The sequence below is a fragment of the Loxodonta africana genome, chromosome 25 (assembly GCF_030014295.1).
Source record: "Loxodonta africana isolate mLoxAfr1 chromosome 25, mLoxAfr1.hap2, whole genome shotgun sequence".
In the NCBI taxonomy this organism is placed as follows: domain Eukaryota; kingdom Metazoa; phylum Chordata; class Mammalia; order Proboscidea; family Elephantidae; genus Loxodonta; species Loxodonta africana.
In genome coordinates, this window is record NC_087366.1 from 33,234,621 (window position 1) to 33,255,586 (window position 20,966).

At 41.2% G+C, this 20,966-nt stretch overlaps 1 protein-coding gene across 7 annotated transcripts in view; it reads left to right on the forward strand.

Moving 5' to 3' along the window:
• DISC1 (DISC1 scaffold protein) overlaps positions 1 to 20,525 on the forward strand; it is a 419,870-nt gene extending 399,345 nt beyond the window's left edge. For 3 of the 7 annotated variants that reach the window (XM_064276664.1, XM_064276663.1, XM_064276662.1), the window contains one exon: positions 5,528 to 12,429. In XM_064276664.1, coding sequence (XP_064132734.1) covers positions 5,528 to 5,836 — 309 coding nt within the window. In that variant the 3' untranslated portion in view covers positions 5,837 to 12,429. Of the gene's footprint in view, positions 1 to 5,527; positions 12,434 to 13,064 lie in introns of those variants that run through there. The other 4 variants (XR_010319406.1, XM_064276660.1, XM_064276661.1 and 1 more) reach the window with 4 other exon arrangements.
• The last annotated feature ends 441 nt before the right edge of the window (positions 20,526 to 20,966 follow it).

A 20,966-nucleotide genomic window follows, 5' to 3' on the forward strand; every position in this document is an offset into this window, starting at 1 on the left:
GGGTCAGTGTGGAAGATTTTAGGGCTTTTCCTGAGGCCAAAGGAACACTTAGAAGGGAAATTCTGTGTAGACATGGAGGCCCCCGTGACTGCTTGGGTGGCAGGACAATGCAGACTTGGCTGCATTGAGGGTATCATGGATTGTATTGTGTCTCCCCAAAATACGTGTCAACTTGGCTGGACCGTGATTCCCAGTATTGTGTGACTGTCCACCATTTTGTCGCTGTATGTGATTCTCCAACGTGTTGTAAATCCTACCTTTATGATGTTAATGAGGCAGGATTAGAGGCAGTTATATTAATGAGGCAGGACCCAATGATAAGATTAGATTGTATCTTGGGTCAATCTCTTTTGAGGTATAAAAGAGAGAACTGAGCAGAGAGACAGGGGAACCTCATGCCACCAAGAATGAAGAACCAGAAGAGAAGATGTCCTTTGGACCCAGTGTCCTGGTGTTGAGAAACTTCTATACCGGGGAAAGATTGATGACAAGGGCGTTCCCCCAGAGAGGACAGAGAGAGAAATCTTCCCCTGGAGCTGGCACCCTGAATTCAGACTTTTAGCCTCCGAGACTGAGAGAATAAATTGCTCTTTGTTAAAGCCATCCACTCATGCTGTTATAGCAGCAGTAGATAACTAAGACAGAGGAGTAGGGACTGTGATTCAGAACCAAGTGCCTAGTTTTAGTGCTTAGTTTAAACAGCTTAGTTTCTTTGAGACCTGGTGAAATAGAAGAGTCTTCACTCATTTCTTCCACAAACATTTACAGAGAGCCTTTTATGAGCTAGGCAGGGTGTTAATCACTGGGACTACATGGTAGACAAGATATCACTCTGTTATTATCTAGTGGGGGAGACAGATAAATAGTTACATCCACAGTGAATACATGCTGTGTTTGAGGGAAACACAGGGGCTATGGAAACAGCCCTAGCTCAGAGTTGAGGTGAGATAGGGGATTCAGGGATCCAGAAGAATTCCTGGAAGGAATGGAATCTGCAGAGTGTTGGTGGGAGAGGTGGAGTTAACCAGGCAGAGAACGGAAGAACATGCCCTTGCCAGAGGGAGAGCGCAGCAGTAAGGACATTTACCTGGTGCAAGCTGTTCTCACTCTGAACCACTGGGAAAATAGTTACTCCTAGGGCTAAATGATGGGATGAACATATAGAAGGAAAGAAAATTAGAAATCTGAATTGTAGAAATGACTATCTGGCAGGATAAATTACTGGAGAGTTTTCAAAGACACTCTGAAATGCCAAATAACTCATAAATTATCCCTTTAGAATTGCAAATCCTACACAACTCTATTTCAGCTAGGGATACCTGTGGTCTAGGGATACCTGTGATGTTGTAGTGGGTGGTATTTTAATAATTGAGCATCAGTCACGTAGGGATTTTCCCCTCTACATTTAATTTAATTTAATAATAAGAATGGAAGCACAAGTTACACATTTCATACTGAGAGGAGCTTAGAGTATGAAGAGCTGCTGGGCATGGTTCAGAGAACAATCATTTGGAATCCCTTGGGGTGATGGAAAAGACAAGAGACCAAGACATTCCTGTTCGTATTAAGGAAGAAAGAACTTGCCTATCTTTCCGGGGACTTGCCTGCTTATCTCCACTCCCCACAAACAGCCTGACATGCCATGGACAGGTGGACTGAGGGTCTCTAGCTCACTCTTGCATCCCAGGTTTGTCACTGTTGCCATCACCACCACCTTTAATAAATATCCAACTGAGCACTGGAGGAAGCGTGAGCCCTTGATAGAGCCGCTCCCACTGGGACCTGGGAGCAGAAGTGCAGAGTTCCAAGGAGGGAAGGGAAGACAGATGGCATCTGCAGGCCCTGTTTGCATCTCTGATTTCTTTCTGTCACCACTTGGCAGCCCCCACCTTGGCTAGGAGCTCCCCGAGCCTGAGGCTGGGCAGAAGCGCTTTAGTGAGCTTTAAAGATCTAACCAGTCTTTGAAATCACTCTTTAACTAGGGACCATTGAGGGTGAACTTCATGCATGCATTTTGCAACAGTTATTCCCATTCATGCAGGATCCTGTGCGGCCGGCTGTTCCAGCTACAATGGCAGCGTAACAATTTACCCCCAAATTTATTGATTTAAAACTACCATTTATTCACAGACCTTATCTAAACCAGTTCTGTTTCCAAGATCCAAATGACAGCCTTATAGTAAAACCACAAACCCCTCAAATAATACTCAGTTGAGTCAGAATCTGTCAGGCCAACAAGTAGTGGTTTGTGCAGGAACCTGGTTGATACTCTTGGAGAAATAGCCCCACGGGAGAAGCCAGTGTGATTTTCTATTATCAGACATATAGCCTTGAACTCTCTGAGTTTGTTTCCTTATGCCTCCTTGTGAATTTTTGATCCTTAATTTGGAAAAAAGTAATCATTTTAAGCATTTCTTCTATACTTTTTTGTTATGATTTGAATTAATATTTTTTGGTAATATTTTCTTTATTATATTGTAGAAATGTAGAAAATACAAGAAAGCATAGAGGAGAAAATAAAAATTTCTTATAATATTGCCCCGAGAAATAATAAATGTTAGTATTTCAGTGTTATGCCTATTTGAGCATTTCCTCATTATTAAATGTTCTTTTATTTAAAAAGTGATTTTTAATGACTGAATACGAATTAGGAGCCCTGGTAGCTCAGTGGTTAAGAGCTATGCCTGTTAACCCAAAGGTCGGCCATTCAGATCTACCAGCTGCTTCTTGGATACCCTATGGGGCAATTCTACTCTGCCCTATGGGGTCGCTATGAGTCGGAATCCACTTGATGGCTTGGGTTTTTTGGTTAAATACTACTCGAATGTGCCATAATTTATTTTGACTATTCCGCTTGCTATTGGACATTTATTTCCTACTTCCCATATTTTAAAGCAATTATTCTTGTACTATTAAAATTCTATGTTCTTATTTAACATATACAGGATAAACATTTTTCCATGATCATTACAGGCTTAATAAAAATGATTTCATTGTAAATACATAAATTATTTAAGAAAGATTACAGGAAGTGGAATGATTGGGTCATAGGTTATGAACAATTTAAAATTCTTGCTACATGATCTGAAATTGTTTTGAAACATTTTCACAAACACTGTCAGTCTGTACATAATTTTAAAAATAAGCAGAGATTATATGTTTGGGAGGAAATGTAAGGCCATGTTTTAAATTGATCTAATTTGGCTTTGATTTCATATTTATTTTAGGCTTAAGATGAGGATTGAGCAATTTGGTTTTGTTTAAGAGTGTTTTACATTCCTGGGTTCCATGTCCTGATTCTGTTTTTCTCTCTTGAAGTGTGTTCTCAGACGTATCTACTTTCCCGCTAATGCTGGGTCTTTCTCCTTCCTGTGTGACTTGTGGCCTCACCACTGTCAATCATTTTTCTCCAGATGTCCTTGTTCTTAGTGCATCATTTATTTCAGGCATGACTGTGGTCTTATTCGTTGCTCACTGTCTCAAATTCCCTGCCATTTGCCCTATAATTTTGCATCTTTTAATGAGAGTGTTGTTACTTCTAGAACCAGTGACGTATAAATGGTATGTGTGATTTTTATGCATGTTCTGTCTTCTCAACCTGACTACTATGGTGCATTATGAACAAACCTTCTCATGGCTTCGCATGTCTTCTTGTTTAGTTGTGTCCATATGTCCCTGAAATTGTAAGCCGTTGTCATTAGACTTCTTTTCTCTTGTATGCACTTTACTTTCAGCATATTAGACCTCTCCGATACTTAAAATAGCTTCCATTAACACTGTTTTATTCTAATATGGTTGACCTTTTGGGATATACACTACCATCATAAGTTGGAATCATCTCGAGGGCAGCCAACAATGACAGTTAATGTAAACCCAATCAGACCCATTGGTGTCAGTCGATTCTGACTCATAGCATAGAGAATGTGAAATTACATATCTAGATTTTATAGTTATTCATGGACTCTGATATAATATCTAGCTCATGATCTCTAAAGACTTTTTAACAGAGTATTACCACACCTGGGCATTTTGTTATTACTAGTGGGCATTAATTGTAACTTTTGTAGTAACTGTGCAGTTTAATCTGAATATATATTTTCTTTCCTTTATGCAAAATTCTTTTTGGTATACCTTGTCTTTCACTATTACTTGGGAAAATTTTACTTTTACGTGTGATTACGTTTAATTCATTTTTGCTTCTCTTTTCTTTCCCTTTATTCCAAGGTTCCCTATTTTCTTTCTTCATTTTCTCGATATTATTTATTCCATTCTTTTAAAAATGTGTGGCCTTCTATGTACCACCATTATACTTGGTACCTTGAGATGAATGACTAACCCATGGCTCGTGCCCGTAAGGAGCTTACAATTACTTGAGAGGATACAACCCATATCAGAATTGTTACAATATAAAGTGGAATTACTATTTTGAGAACTTGAAGGAAAGGTTGAGTTTCAGGGGAGAGTGGATGAAAGGGCATGGCCAGGAAAAACAGTGAGAGGGAAGACAATGGAGTTAGTCCAGTTGGCAGAGATTAGCTGGTATGGGTGAGTCAGGAAACCCTGGTGGCATAGTGGTTAAGACTTTGGCTGCTAACCAAAAGGTTGGCAGTTCGAATCCACCAGGTGCTCCTTGGAAACCCTATGAGGCAGTTCTACTCTGTCCTTTAGGGTTCTTACGAGTCAGAATCAACTCGATGGCAACGGTATGAGAGAGTCGAGGGCATACAATTAGTTCCAGGTCACAGAAGGGCAGAGTTTGGACTCTGCTCTGTGGTGGTTTTGAGCAGGAAAGTGGCATAAATAGGATACTCTTCTGGCTGATGGGTGGGATATAAGTGTGAAGGAGAGACCTCCAAGACTCAGTTGTTCATGAATCCAGCAAACAAATACCATGTACCTTCCATATGCCAGACTCTGTGCCAGGGGCTGTGGAGATCCACCATCTCTGCCCTTATGGGGCTTACATTCCAGTGAGGGAGGGAAAATTAACACCAACGATGGTCATGGTGGTTGTATATATAACACACACCTCATGGCATTTGAAGTCTCCTACATGCTCTAGTTTTCAGAGACTGTGGTCAGTGTGAAAACCAATGTTCAGTGCTCTATTTGATGCCTGTGCCCCTAAAGGTATCCCTTTGCCCTTCCAGGTAAGCCCAGTTGCTCCTGTGACCACCCCCCCCACACTTTTGTTAGAGTTTCTATTACATTGTAGCTGGAAGATTCAGGCTTCCCTTTGATAAATCCACATTGGGAGCTGACATATTAGAATTTGCACACTGAATTGAGCAGTTAAGAGAGATAGCCTGTGGAGCTATGTAGACACAGTTCATCATTTGGTTCATGTCTTCTCAAGAATGACTTTCAGGGAAGACAAAGGTCCTAACAAGCTACTGAAGAGGGGCCGAACCTGGGAAAATTTTGCTGGGAAATCGTCCCTTCGTGTGCCACTGATAAAGTACTATCTGTGTTCCCACCCTGAAAAAGCCTACAGCTGACAGTAGTCTTTTTCTTTTTCTCTGGCCAGGAGTCTTACATCCTTTCTGAAGAACTTGGAGAAAAATGTGAAGCCATAGGCAAGAAGTTATTGTGCTTAGAAGATCAACTTCACACAGCGATCCATAGTCATGATGAAGATCTCATTCATATCCTTTTCATCTTGCAGATTAAGCACCTGCTAGGCTGTTATTTTGTAAAAGATGAACTTAGAAAAAACACAATTTTTCCATGCCTCTGCAGATGGAAACAAATAGATGCAGCTGTTATTTGTAGCAGAGTACACCTCGGATCTCTGAGATTATTTAGTATTCCCTGTTTCCTCTCTGGTTTTCAGTAAGGAATTCAATGTTTTTGATTATTAAACCTGACCATTAGAGATTAACCATGAAGTTCAGACATGCACCCAATGAAACCAAGGCAAAATACAGTTGTTCAATGGGCTTAAAGCTGGGTCTATGTGATTGTGGATGGAAGAATCCTGAACCAAAATGTGTGACTGGCTCAATTTTGTCAAGATTTTCTCATTACCAGGAAGCCAAAATCCATCTTTGTATTTTTCTACTGTGTGTTTCTGCCATGGAACAGGCAGCAGAGTATCAAAACTCACAGAATTTTGGGCCATTCATTCTCCATTTCTAACTATGTGTAGCTTGAGCTCAGTCTGGTCCATTACTATTTCCAACAATAGGATTTTCTTGCACTTAGATTCAATGTCCTTGGTGTCCCATCTGCAAATGCCGCTGTCAAAATTAGCTGCCAGCGAGAAAGATGGCATTAGCACACGTGGGTTAGGTATGTAGCCACACGAAGCACCACGTATTCCATTTTGATCTGTGGATACAGTGCGTTTGTCACTGGTTAGCTTATTTGATGGCAGACGGATGGATATACAGATGGATGATGGGATATTTCAGCTCCATCCTGCATCTATCTTTCCAGTTATTTAATCACAAGTTGGCAGTTCTCTAGCTAAAAACACTTCCCTGTTCATTCATCCTTTCTATTCAGTAGCACAGCTTTTATTAGATGTATTTGTGAAAAATGTAGCTATTTTGGTCTCTGCTTCTCATTGCTGCTGTACTTTTTAGAATTTCAGTTCTTGCCAGACCTTATCCTGTGTGTGTGTGTGTGTGTGTACGTTTAAGTATCTTTGAATGGTCAGGGATTAATCTTAATCACATGTATTCAGAGCCAAGATTTAATGATGGATTCAGCAATATGTTTCCTTCCTTTTTGTGACCTTAAATCTCGAACCTTGCTTATTAAACATAGCAGGACATTTCTTTAACTTAATCAGTGATGATTTTCACATTGCTCAAGGTAGATTTTTAAAGGCATTCTATTCTTCATAATTTCCTGGTTCTTGAAAAATTGGTATGTATTTAAGCCATTACTAGCAAATTGCCCAAAGAAGTGGTAGAATAAGGATTAAATTTTTGTACCAAGTTCATTGAGGTCACACAGATTTGAGTACTTCTCAAGGGTCAAGTCCTCCAGTGAACGAACGTGTGACTGTTGCTGAATGCACAGAAGCAAGGCAGTGCAGGGGGCCAATGGACAGAAAGGAGGCCCTAGCCCCAGCACAGAAAAGGGGGTCATCCCTGAAAGGCCTGTTTCTCAGTCTTGAAGTGAGTCAGGTCACAGTCCTGAGAGCTGCAGTCAGGATCTGTGTTGGTCTCTTATTTTGAAATGTTCTCAAAGGTTGGCTTGATTCCAGGGAGTTGGGTTTTCTCCTTAGTAGGACTGGGGAGGCAGAGAGGAGGCTGAGAGGGAACAAAAAAGAGAGGGAACAGAGCAGTGTTAAATGAGACCCTTTTAGTTTTCCCACAGCAGATTTAAGCCAGACCTAGTAGTGCAGAATCATGGACAAGTTATAAAAACTCCTTAATCATCAACTTGCTCATTTGTAATATCATGATGATAGCTTATACCTCCAGGGTTTTCGTGGGGGTTAAATGAAGCTATATTCATAAAGTATGTTTAATATAATTCTGATATATAGTGGTGCTTGCTCTATGAGAGCTTTTATTATCTTGGGTAGAAAACTGTCCTCTAAATCCATTTGTCTCATCTTTCTTAGGGGCTATGTCACAAGCTCAAATCACATCATGTGTATAAGTAAGAGGTTTTCAAGGTATGTTGAATCAACTATTTCATACCAAACGCTTGAATCAATCAGTAAGCACACAGTGACTTATATGAAAAATCATTTAATTCTAATAAAAATGCTATAGATATGGATTATTATCCCTACCTGACATTGAAGTTGAGAAAGCTGAGGCTTACGGATTACTTGGCTGGTCCAAGATCATTGCTAATGAATGGCAGCATCTTCCGACCACAAACCCAAGGATCCTCCTTGGTCCATTAGACAGTAGTTACGCCTTTAAGTAAATGGACAGATTTGTTCTGTGGAACGTAAAGTTGCTTAAAAAATTAAAGCCATAGTAAAAGTATTTTACTGAAGTGAATTTTTTTTTTAGACTTTTGCTGATCCTTGCTAAGTGGAGACATATTGGGAACGTGTTGGGAACTGGTTTACATACTAAAGTCAGCACCCCCCTCCCCCAAAAAAGTCTACACTACAATGTAGATTTCCACCCAGGCTTTTCTTTGAAGCTCCAGTTTTGTTGTCACTGATCAGGAATAAATACACAGAAGGTGTCTTTGAACTTGTACACAGAGGCACTTGCATGTGAGTGGAACATAGTGCCTTAAGATAGAAAGATGTGTTTGCAGGGCTCTGTGGAGGCACCCCTACACAAACCAAAGTCCTTGTTTCCCATTAGAATTTATTTAGAGATTCAAAGAGGCTGCCAGATTCTTCCAGTCAGACTGACTGGTCTGTGTTTCCATTTTTGATCAAAGAAACAAAGCTGAGGGTGGTTGAAAGAAACAGCTTGTCTCCCACAATACTAAAGAATTGCACAGAGTGTAGCATTTTGTTTGATGCCGTTAAGGGCTCTGCCAGAATCTACTGTACCTATGACACAGAGTAAACCCGATAAATCTAAGTTCACATTAGAAGATTCAAGCCCTGGGTGCTGTTGGTTTTCATTCCTCGTGTGGGAGCCACTGAGCGTTTGCACAAGCCATGCATATGAGTCAGCATTGTTAGTGTGGTCTCAGAGAGGAATGGGCTAGTGATTGGCGGTGGGGTTGAGTTTCCAAACTGGTCCTCTTGGCGTTCTGGCTTCATATTGGAGCTACAGGTGGTCTGCTGGGGACCTCCTGCTTTTACATAGAAGACATGGGATTGACAAATCTGAGGAGGGGAGCAAACAGGGCATGTCTCTTCATCACTCTGACAGGTCCACTGAATTACATGTAGCATGACCAAATAACAACACAAACCAGTCAGCTTCCGAGGGCTGAGTGTCTGAACGCAGTCTGCACCATTAATTGGGAGCCAGCGGCAGTATGGTGACTCACTCCTGGTGTCTGAGGAGAGGACGGGAATGTTACTTCACTGCCTGTCAGCCCCAGATTTCCAGAAGCGTTCTTCTGAGTCTCTAGTACAATTTCACAGTCATTTTAGTTCTTAATTAGCAGTTATGTTTTGATAGATATTTTGAGTGTATGTAATGACTCCTCCACATTCAAAACACTTTACCTGAAAACCATCTAGATTCGGTGGATGCTTATGCAGGGGTTTTCTCTTTTTTTCTACTTCTTCAACTTCTCCAACACTCTTTAAAGGAAAAAAAAAAAAGCGCATCTAGGATTTGGACATTTTTGGCATGCTTCAGTGGAAAGCCCCCGGGGCAGCTCTGCTGCCTCTGAGTAATAGGTGAGATGGGGAAGACTGATTCTGTTCGTGGTTCTATTTACATCCGTATCCGGGAAACCCTGACACAGTCCTATTCTCCCTGCTTATTTGGAATGCGTGGTGCCCGATTGATTCGTTTTGGTGGTGGCTGATGGCATGCGAGGACTCTAAGTACATCCAGGCACACGCATAAGCATCGCATCTCTTTAGGAACATAACAAAAAAATACTTGTTTGGTTCAACTTTTTCAGATTGCACCAAACGTACCTCCAAATGTGTGTATCTCATATTTATTTCCCACTCAACGTCTCCACTTGGTTGACTAATAGGCTTCCCCAACTTAACGTGTCCAAACACAAATTTCCCCTCTTTCTCTCCCACCACTCCAGAACCTCCACTCATTCCTAGTCTTCTCTATCTCAATGAATTGCCAGTTTCGTTTCCCAGTTCATTGCTCAGATCCCAAATCTGGGAGCCATCCTTGATGCCTTTCTTTCTTTCACATTCCACATCCAATTGGTCACCAAATGCTATTGGCTGTATCTTCAAAATATATCCAGAATCTGACCGCTTCTCACCGCCTGCATGGCCACCACCCTGTCCAAGCCGTGACCTTTTCTTGCTTGAATTATTGCAATAACCTCTTAACTTATCTCTTCATGTTCTTCCCTTATTTCCTTTATTCTCAACACAGCAGCCAGAGCAATTGTGTCACCCCTCTGCTCCAAACCCTTTGTGGTTCCCAGCTCACTCTATAGCGCTTAGCAGTGCGGGACATACCACATACATGTGCTTGTGTGTTTCTTCTCTGCTCCACTCACTGTTATTCAAGCTCCATGCCTGCAGTGATTTGCTTGGTTCACTCTTATACTGCCAGTGCCCAGAACATTTTCTAGCACATAGTAGGAGCTCAGTGAATATTTGAAGATATGAATGAATGAGCGTCTCTACCCTCATTTCCTCCACTGCTTAATGGGGAAATGTTCGATCTACATTATTTTATAAACATGGATTTAAATAGGAAAGTAATACAGGTCTGTTGTGAATGTTACAGAAGTATGAAATAAAAAGGCTGTTTCCCTCCCAGCACTGATTCCCAGAACTCACCACTACGCCCTCCTAAAACATTCCCTAGGCATAAATGGCATATCTCTATAGTCTTGTCTTTTTTGCAAAATTAGAATCCTTCCTTACAAACTGGTCTACAATCTGCTTTTTTTTTTTTTTTCAACTCCATATTTTAGCCTAACTCTCCCATTTCGGTACTTTCGAAATGTTTTGGAACTCACATTTAGTAAGGAATTATGCGGGTGTGTTGGCTAGAGAGAGATATTTTGTAAATAAAAGCATGAATTTAATTATTTTGATTAGAATCAAACGATTGGCTCACAAGTGAGGTTTCCAGGATTTCAGATGTCTAGACCTCCTTGGAGCCCTGGTGGCGCAGTGGTTAAGAGCTATAGCTGCTAACCAAAATGTTGGCAGTTTGAATCCACAAGCCGCTTCTTGGAAGCTCTATGGGTAGTTCTGCTGTGTCCTACAGGGTCACTATGAGTCAGAATTGATGCTATGGTAGTGGGTTTTTGCTTAGGAATAGCCTAGGGCATTTGTTACGTATGTTACGTTAAACGTAACTGGTGAGTTTCATCCTCAAATCCAGGTCTTCTGATTCTTAGGTGTAGCAGAGATTGTTGCAGCGAGGGGCTAAAGTGTTATTTTTTGTTATGTAACAGTCCATTTCTGCAAAGTGGCTTCTATCTTGTTCTCTCTTTTTTTAAACCTTTTCAGTTTGTTCTCCCTGTGCTAGAAATTTTATGAGTGTTTTTTAAAGAAGCATCTCATTTTGGCTTAATTTCTCTGTCTAAAACCTTTGTAATAATTTAGCATATTACAAATAGCCGCATGTAGTCCCAGGCTACGTATCAAAGGTAATTAAACCTCAGGAGTTTGTCAGGATTCATAAACTGCTTCAGCTCCGTGCATACTCGTTATAAATGTGGCATAACTTTGTGATTCAACTGCAGCCAGGTATTTGGTCTGGGACCACTTAATGCTTTTGCTTATATAAATTCAAAGGCTTTTCACTAAAGATTAGTCAAGCTATCCAAAGAAATGGAGGAGAATGCAGCCTCTTAAAAAGGGGAAAAAAATGACAAATATTGGATTCCTTCCTCCCATACACCCCCATCCCACCCCAGTCCTCCTCAAGTTCAAGTGGAAGGAATGAACCATCTTACTAAATGTATGTAAATTATATAAATGTTGAAGTCTGGTGAAGCTTCAGGAGGATAAAAAGCTGCCAGAAGGCTTTTCAGGGTGGTTCAGCATTTCTGCTCAGGAGAAGGTCATTTCCATAACTCCCATGATACTCTGGAGTTCTTGTTTAAAAAAGGGAAGCTTGCTGCAGTCATAACCTAAGGGTGTCTTTTTCTCTTGACATTGCATTGACGTTGTACTTAAATAAAATAACGTTGTAGAAGGTCTAAAAGCAGTATGATTTCTGCAAGCTGCTGTTCCCTAAGCTTTTGGAGTTTTCTCCATCTGTTATCTAGTAACATTTATGTGGTGTGACCTAGTGTGACGATTTAACAATATGAAAATGGTGTCAACATATTTGCACTTTTCCTTTTGTTCCTGTGAAATGAGTTTGAATTTGTTTGCTAGCTAAATTAAAGGACTTCAATCTCTTACCTGTACTTAGAGTTACTCTGACTGCAGTTACAAAAGGAAAGGACAACAGAGCCTTACTATGTGTAGACAGGAAAAACACTGTTGGTGACACTTCTCCTTCTTAAAAACTCAGTAGAGAGACTGCTTCTTAAGAGGGCGAGAGCCTTATTTATTCTCGATTACTATTTGCAAAATTCTCTGTGATTGTTTTCTCTATGTGGGAAACTATTTACATACTAGGAAACAAAAAGCCCAGTGGTTTAAGGGAAAACAAACTCCCCATCAAGTCTTGAGTACTCTGGGGGCTATTATATGCGTACCTGGGGATATAATGGAGCCCTGGTGGTACAGTGGTTAAACATTTGGCTGCTTACCAAAAGATCAGCAGTTTGAATCCACCAAGCGCTCCTTGGAAACCCTATGAGGCAGTTCTACTCAGTCCTGTAGAGTCGCTGTGAGTTGGAATGGACTCGACACCAGTGGATTTTCAGCTGGGGGTGTGGGGGGGTGGGGGTGAATATAATAACAGATCCCATCAGGTTAGAGCCTAGAGGGATTTGGAAGGCATCATTTCATTGGAAAACTGAGGTCCAAAGTGATTTGCACAAGGTGCAAGTCTGCTTAAGGGCTGAATAAAAAGCAAACCAAATCCGTTACTGTCCAGTCGATTCCGACTCACAGTGATGGTACGGAACAGAGTAGGGACCAGAATTCATGAGTCTGAATCCAGTCCAGTGTGCCTCTCTGTCCCAATGGTGGCCCCAAATCCTGGCTCTCTCGAGGAAGTTCTCATTTCAAGCATCAGGCCCCTTTGACCTAAAAGAGCACCTGGATCTGACAGCTGCACCAGTTTGGGGCTGTTCCACTGAGCGGCACCCTACCTGACCCGACTGCATCAGCCTAAGGGCTGACTCTTCCTTTTCTTCTTTGAAACCTTACTTGAAACAGTTTAACCTCAGGCCTTGTAGAAATTACAGTTGCTCTTAAAAGAAGAAATGTAAAACGTGTATTAATATTTAATTCCTACAATTTGGAAGAACTTGAAACTGCAATTAGATGAGACGGCAGTGCCCAGTTGTTTCCGGCAGGCACACAGTGCTGCAGATGCCTTCCTTAACGACAGGCACAGTCCCTCAGGACGGAGCTGCAGACGGTGAAGGAGACTCTGCAGGCCATGATCCTGCAGCTCCAGCCAGCCAGGGAGGCAGGCGAAAAGGAGGCGCAGCTTCCCTCGTGACAGCTGGCATCGGAGGCACAGGCCTGAGGCTGCTAGGAGGGAACAGGAAGGTGGGCCCTTGTCCTCACAGACCCTCTCAGCGCCCCCTTGCATCTGATGTGCCTGAATCGGTCATGAGGACATGGAGCCTGGAGTTCTCCCTGGGGAGGAGCAGGTCACATTCCTTCTCTGAGGCCGGGATGGGCATCTGCAAACTGGAATGGGGAGCGGGGGAACACTTTGCTGACTTTCAACTGTCAGAGCTTTTTTGCCCTGTCACTAACTGGGAGCGTCCTGCTCTGGATTTGAAAACCTTCCCATTTGAAAGCGCTAGAATGTTTCTTTTTCCAGACCATCTTGCTTTTTTGCAGCAGCTAAAATATTTTCTGATTAGAGAGTCTATAAAAAGGAAGCCTAACACTAGTCTCCTCCACCCTAGTTGTTACCCTGTCCTGGAGGCACATGATTAAACAAACAACCAGTTGCCATCTGGTCGACTCCAGCTCATGGTGACCCCATGTGTGCAGAGTAGAACCGCTCCACGGGGTTTTCAAGAATGTGACCTTTCAGACACACATGGCTAGACCTGCCTTCCCGGGCCTCGCTGGTTGGGTGCGAACCTCCAGCCTTTCCATTAGTAGTGGAGCCTTATCCATTCACATCACCCAGGGACTCCAGAGACATGTGGTAGGAAAACTAATTAACTCCAGAATTTGGAATTAGCTCTTCGCCTTACGTCTGTGGTTTACCACCGTCTTTAGTGGCTAAGAGCTACAGCTGCTAACCAAAAAGGTCGGCAGTTTGCATCCACCAGGCAGTCCTTGGAAACTCTATGGGGCAGTTCTACTCTGTCCTATAGGGTTGCTAGGAGTCAGAGTCGACTCAGTGGCAGCGGGTTTGGTTTTTTGGTTGGTTTCAGCCTCTTCACGATGCACACCCTTTTAGTTTTCCTTTTGTAGGAATAAATGGCTCTACAGACCGGGTCCCTGGGCGTCATTTGGCAATTCACCTGCAGTGTGGGCTCCAGGGGAGAGGGGAAGTGGACAGACGGGATGGCGCATATAAAGTTTTGGGCCACTCCTATTTTCCACCCAAATCAATATCACTGGAGCCAGGCAGGAAATGGGCTTGGAGACAGATCCTGAGCGCAGGGCCTTGTCTGTCCAGGCGGGAAGGGCGTCACAGGCCCCTGCTGTGCTGTGCCCTTGGCCCAGCCTGGACCCCTGTTGAGACAGCTGCAAAACAGGCTAAGTCCCATTAGGCAGCCCCTCCCAAAGTGCACTGAGGAAGATGGCCCCCTAGAGATGCTCCACAAGCAAAGGGGACCCCTTTCTGATGAAACTGGGAAATATGCCGTGCCTGTAATTTCAGCTGGGAGATCCATAGGCACCTTAGTGTATTAAAGTTTATGCAAGACTCTATACTAAAGAAATGCGTTCGATTTTGTCCAGCTCAAAAGTCCCAAGTTTAATGGATCATGGATTCTTTGTTTTTCTATGTAACACCTATTACTAGCTCACTGAGGTAGTGTTGTGCAACACTGCATTCTCTAGGGAAATACTAGTGCAAACACTGATTTACATCACTTACATGTGTGTATTGAGTCCCCAGGTGGTGCAAACAGTTAATGCACTCAGCTGCTAACCGAAAGATTCAAGTCTACCCAGAGGTGCCTGAAAGAAATGCCTGGCAATCTACTTGAAATATCAACCATTGAAAACCCATGGAGCACAATTTGACTCTCACACATGGGGCCGCTATGAGTCTGAGTCGACTGGAGGGTGACGGTGTTTTTTTATTTGTTTGTTTAATTATTATTATTTTTTAATCCAACTTTTTTAGTATGCTTAATAAATATATGCCCCAGTTTACTAAGTATAATCAATTAATTGTTCTTTTGGGGCTCCTACTCTCATCTGTATTTCAGGGATTGTGATGTTTCTGCCTTCACTAGGATCCATGGACATAAGAACATGATTGTCATTTCCTGAAGTCACTCTGTCATTTCTGTAAGGCAGTCAGTACTTTGCCAACCCTACCATGTGCACTGTGTCTGTCCTCAGTCAAGGACCAGCAGTTAGCTGTGGGACCATGGAACCGATTTGCTGCTTGTGTTTTCTTTTGAGCTTTTTGTGAATATACATATTTTAATAATAAATCATTAGTTTTCTTCCTAAAATTTTAGTTTTTCGATGATGGACCAAATTCCTGAATTATTCATAGTGTCTAAAAAAAAAATACGTACTCATCGCATGGCACTTGGAATCCTTGAATTAATTCCAGTGAAGCAGAACTTGGGAAGAGTCAGGACTGACCATATTACCAAAAATGAATTCCTATTTTGACATTTATCTTTTTAAAAAGACTTCCTAGACACAAGACGTCTTAACAATCATTAGCCCAAGTATTTATACAAAAGACAACGTCATGAAATAATTCTGTGAAGACATGATATATTTGAAAATTGTGAAAACTAATAACTGCTCTGAGTCTGCCCCAAATCAGGGCCCCTGGTACCTCCAGTAGCTTGTTCCTTTGAGTTCTCCTTGCTGAGAAGCCTAAGTTTAGGTATTGGGTCAGACCAAAGATGCTTCATCCACAAGCTGCAACTTATCTATGCTTGGTCTTCAAGTCGTCTAAGAACGCCATGAAAGGCAAGGGTGTTTACTCTGGTGACACAGCCTTCCCTGGACAAGCCCTCTCTCTTCAGCTATTTTGACCCCAGAAGACCCAGGACTTTGTATCCCAAACAATAATATAGGGCCTTTTTTTGCCAGGGCAACAGAAAAATATCCAAGAAAGGTTAAGACTTTAACGTAAAAGCAATAAAACAACAACCATAGAAACTTTAGCTTTTATGGAGACAGCCAAGAACCACAAAAAAAAGTACATATTGACTTGCAGAGTCTGGCTTCACTGTGACAATGTAGGAGCATTAAGTAATACATTCCACTGCCTGCTGTCATGGCGAAGCATCAGTCTTACACTCTGTTAGAGGTGAAAGCAAAAAGTTATGTTACGGAATATAGGGATTCGCGAATTGGGGTATACCTTAGTATCCAAGCAGGATGCCGCAGTATTCAAAATTGCAGGGAGAACAGTGAGGTTTTCCTCAGGTGGAGCAAACAAAGACTATGTGTCAGCAGGCACAAAAGGGGATACATAGCAAAAACTTTCAAGTGGGGCATTAAACTACAACTTGAATTAACATGATCAATTCTATTTCCTAGCCTCTGGGAACGTGTTTGAACAAGGCATTCTTCTTAGACTGAGCTGCATGAACATGCTTGACAAACATCTCTTAACAAACAATTCTTCACACAAGCTAAAGTCTTGATACTTGGTCCTTTCTGTGCTACAACCAGTTAAACTTTTACTGGAAGCTGAATTGTCTTTACAGAACAGCAGAAGTGAAGATTTCAGGCCCAGCTGCAGTTTAATCCAAAACAGAGCTTTAATTTTAGCTCTGGGGCAGCCATCAGAGAAGCTGATCTTTCAAATGAGCCCTCAACTCTCTTTCACCAGCCTCTGAGTCAGGGCATGTCCAAAATCAGGAACACACTCAGTTCTTTCCAGTTTTGTGAAATTTCAAGATTGAATTGATCTTCCCCCCAATCCAATCAGTATGTGATATCTGGAACTTTTCTTTCTCTGCCATCAGTCTGGTTTCTTCACCCCAAGAACATGTAAGCATTCACAAGTATGAGTGCTAGCTATGTGCCAGTCACCGTGCAAAGCCCTTTACAGTCATGTTTTCTCCTTTAAACCTTACCAGTGCCAGTTGCCATCAAATCGACTCCGACTCATGTATGTCAAAGTAGAACTGTGCTTCATAGGATTTTATGTGGCTGATTTTTCAGAAGTAAATTGTCAGGCTTTTCTTCTCAGGCACCTGAGTGGACTTGAATCTCGAACTTTTCTGTTAGCAACCCAGTGCGTTAACTATTTGCACCATTTAAACCTTATGAGGTGGGTATTTGTAGAGGAGAAAACTGAACCTTACCAAAACTGTTGCTGTCAAGTCGATTCTGACTCATAGTGACCCTCTGGGGACAGAGTAGGACTGCCCCATAGGGTTTCCAAGGAGCACCTGGTGGATTCAAGCTGCCAACCTTAGGGTTAGCAGCCATAGCTATTAACCACTAGGGTTCCCAGTGGTTTCCAGTAAGGTTAATTAACTTTCCCCGGGGCACACAGTTGGTAAGTGGTAGAGTGAAATAGAACTATGCAACCAGACATAGGCACCCATGCTTTTAACTACTTGTTATAGGGCCGTAATGAGCCAGAATCAACTTGACAGCAATCGGTTTGGTTTTTGGTTTACTCTTCCTAAAGAGGGTTGGATTGCGAGCCCTGGAACTTATTTGTTCACCAGGTTGAGAACTATGGGAGTCCTGCCTGGAGTGTCAGAGAAACTGGGCCTAGAGAAACCTAGGCTTCTCACACACCCAGGTAAGCCCTGACGTTCTGAGGCCGTGAAGGCTAGGCTCACATGAGCTTCAAGAAAACCTCCCGACCCCACTTCTACCCTAACCTAAACATTTCTCCATACACTCACAAAAGTCATCCCAGGAACAACTATTTGCTACCTGACGCTGGGCAGGTTTCTCCATCAATTCCCATCAAATTGGTGTTTTCCAGAAAGTGTTCAAGTGCTATGAACTCTGTGCTGTGGAGAAAGCAACGTTCCCCTCATTTGTCAATGCCTGCTTGTATTTGCAATTTAATGCTATCATTTTAATATCCTCACTTTATCAAGTCTTGAATTTTGTCATATAATTTATGGCTTCATGAAGTTTACTTTCTGTTACATAAAATTAAAACTGAATGCGCCTTATCATTTTTTTGTCTTCTGGGGCATGGATGGTATAAAAATTTATTAAGCTTATTCATTTCGTCTTTGTTATAGGGTGATTAACAGTTACTTATGTTGTACAAAACCTTCGTAATAAAATCTTTAAAATCCTTTTATCAGTGTTTATTTTTACATATCAAAACATCAGAAAACCATGGAATTCTCTGTTCCAGACCCCTTAATTGGGGAAATTGAAAAAAAAAGCTAGCATTACCACGAAAGTGAGGAGCAAGACAAGGGTACTCACTAAAATCACTGAAAATATTTTACTGGAAATACTGACTAATTCAGTAGGGCAAGAAAAAGAAATAAGGGTTACAATTTGGAAAGGAGAAGATAAAACATTAATATTTACAGACTATATAATTGCAAGAAAACCTCAGAGAATTAATGGAAAAGCTTTTAACATCAAGAAAGGAATTAAATAAGCTTATGGATACACAGTTAACACATAGAAATCAATAGCTTTTACATACACAAACAAGAATTAGAACATAGAGTAAAAGACTGTTTTTCAAAAGGAACTCAAAAAGAGAAAGCAGGTAGGAATAAATTTAAATAAGAAATTATAAGACTTCAGATGAAGGAAATTTTAATACTGAAGGAAACAAGCAAAGAATTGAATAAATAGGGATATGAATAAATTGAATAAACTAGGATATGAAGTCATCATGAATTGTCAATTCCCTATACACTAATTTATAAATATTACCTGATCCTAACTAGATGCCTAGGTAACCCCAATATTCATTTTCCCATTTGTCCCTTCTAGCAATTCTACATTTAGGCACTTATCCTACAGATGGACTTGAGCACGTGTGAAATTGTACATGTACAATTACAGCACTGTTTGTAAGAGCAAAAATGGAAAACAACCTGAATTTCCATCAATAGGAGATGGGTTAGATAAATTAAGGTACTTCTACACCATGGAATTCTCTGCAGTTGTTAAAAAAATCTTTGTACACGCAGATACTTGTATCTGCAAAGATATCAGTAGAAAAGGACCTGGATGACTGTATAGTGCTCTTTTTTAAAATTTCTGACTAAGTGCATGTATTTACTTATTTAAAAAATGAGATTATTCCTTAAAGGAAAAAAACAATCTTGGGGACTAGGGTTGAGGGTCAAGCAGGGCACACAAGACTGTTAAGTGGCTGCCATGCTTTTCTCCCTGTGTGGTTCACTCCCTATTCAGCACTGCTTGTATGCCAAACAATGTGCCAGGTATTGGTGATAAAATGACAAGTATATGATGTATTACGATGAAATGATTTGAAGGTTGGAAGCAAATTACCCTAATCACTGTAATCGTTTTAAAGGCAAGGGATGAATTTTGTTTTAACGCTTTCTTGAACAACAGCATCCAGTAGTTTAGTAGCAATAAAGCAGTTCAGCACTCTCTGGAACCCCGTTCTCTGCCTTACTGGTTAGGGAATAAGATCAAACCCCTTTCCTTTGAACACCAGATCAGAGATCTGAGGGTTGTTGTGTGGGGCAGGAGTGGGGAGTGGGGAAATGGAGTCACATTCTGTCTCTTCTTGTAGAATCTACTTACACAAAACAAACAAACAAAAAACCAAATCCATTGCCATCAAGTTGATTCTGACTCAGAAGGACCCTATAGGACAGAGTAGAACTGCCCCATAGGGTTTCCAAGGAGCAGCTGGTGGATTTGAACTGCTGCCGTTTTGGTTAGCAGCCAAGCTCTTAACCACTGGTTTTATTCATTTAGGTATGCTTTTAAGTGGACATGTCACAAGCCCTTTCACACTGCAGAAAGAAAGTGTTGACGGGCGGTAGTGTGAGCACAGCTCATGAAATATCTTAACCTCCGCTGTTCATTATTACAGCGCAAGCTGACTTCTTGAAGTTGTCGTTAGTTGTCCCTTCTAGCAATTCTACATTTAGGCACTTACTCTACAGTCAGCTCCAACTCAGGGCGACATTGTGTACCCCCTCCCTTTCTCAAGACTTTGAAGGGTTCATCAGAAACAAAGCTCACATCCGTCCTAGGGATTTGATCTCTTTCCATTGTCCATTTATTCATTCACTCAAGAAAAATTTATTGAACTCCTACTATAAAAACTGTTCTTCCTATAAGTGAACTTATGAGTATAGACATTAAAAAGCTTAGAGAAAATCATTTAGCAAGTAATGAAAAATTTTAGTGTTGACTCCAGGACTCTCAATTTGAAATCTACATGATAAATCATTAGACTACACAAACACACACAGGCACACACTCACGCACACGTGCACGCACACATGGCAGTTCAGTTAATGTTGAACAATACTCATTTGTTATTTCGTATTTCCTATATGATTGTGGCATAGTGGTTAAGTGCTCGGTTATTAACCAAGAGGTCACAGTTCGAATTCACCAGCCACTCCTTGGAAACCCTATGGGGCAGTTCTACTCTGTCCTATACAGTCGCTATGAATCAGAATCAACTCAATGGCAATAGGTTTTTGTATGATTTTTATTTATTAAAAACAACATTTAAAGGAAATGTTTGAAAAAGTTTAATACGTAACCCACCATATTCATTTTTCTGGCCTTTGTCCATATAAGAACATTTTTACTGAACTGTGAATATATTTTTTAATTCTGCTTTTTATGCTTAATATTTGGGTATTTTCCATTTTGCTATATAATCAGTATAATCATTGTTTTTATTGCTGCATAATATTCTATCAAATATCTAATAACTTAGATATTCCCTTATAATTGGACATTAAGTTCTTCCAACACTTTGCTGTTATAAATAATGCCTCAATGACATCTTTATGCATATAGCTTTTTCTTTCCTTTGAATTATGTCCTTAGGAGAAATCCCCAGGGGTGAGACTACTGGAACAAAAGGTAAGAGTGCTGCAGGTGAAATGAAATTTGCATTAGGTAGAGAATTGAAGCTCATTAACAGACGTGCAAGCAGTCCATCCCTTCATTGGGT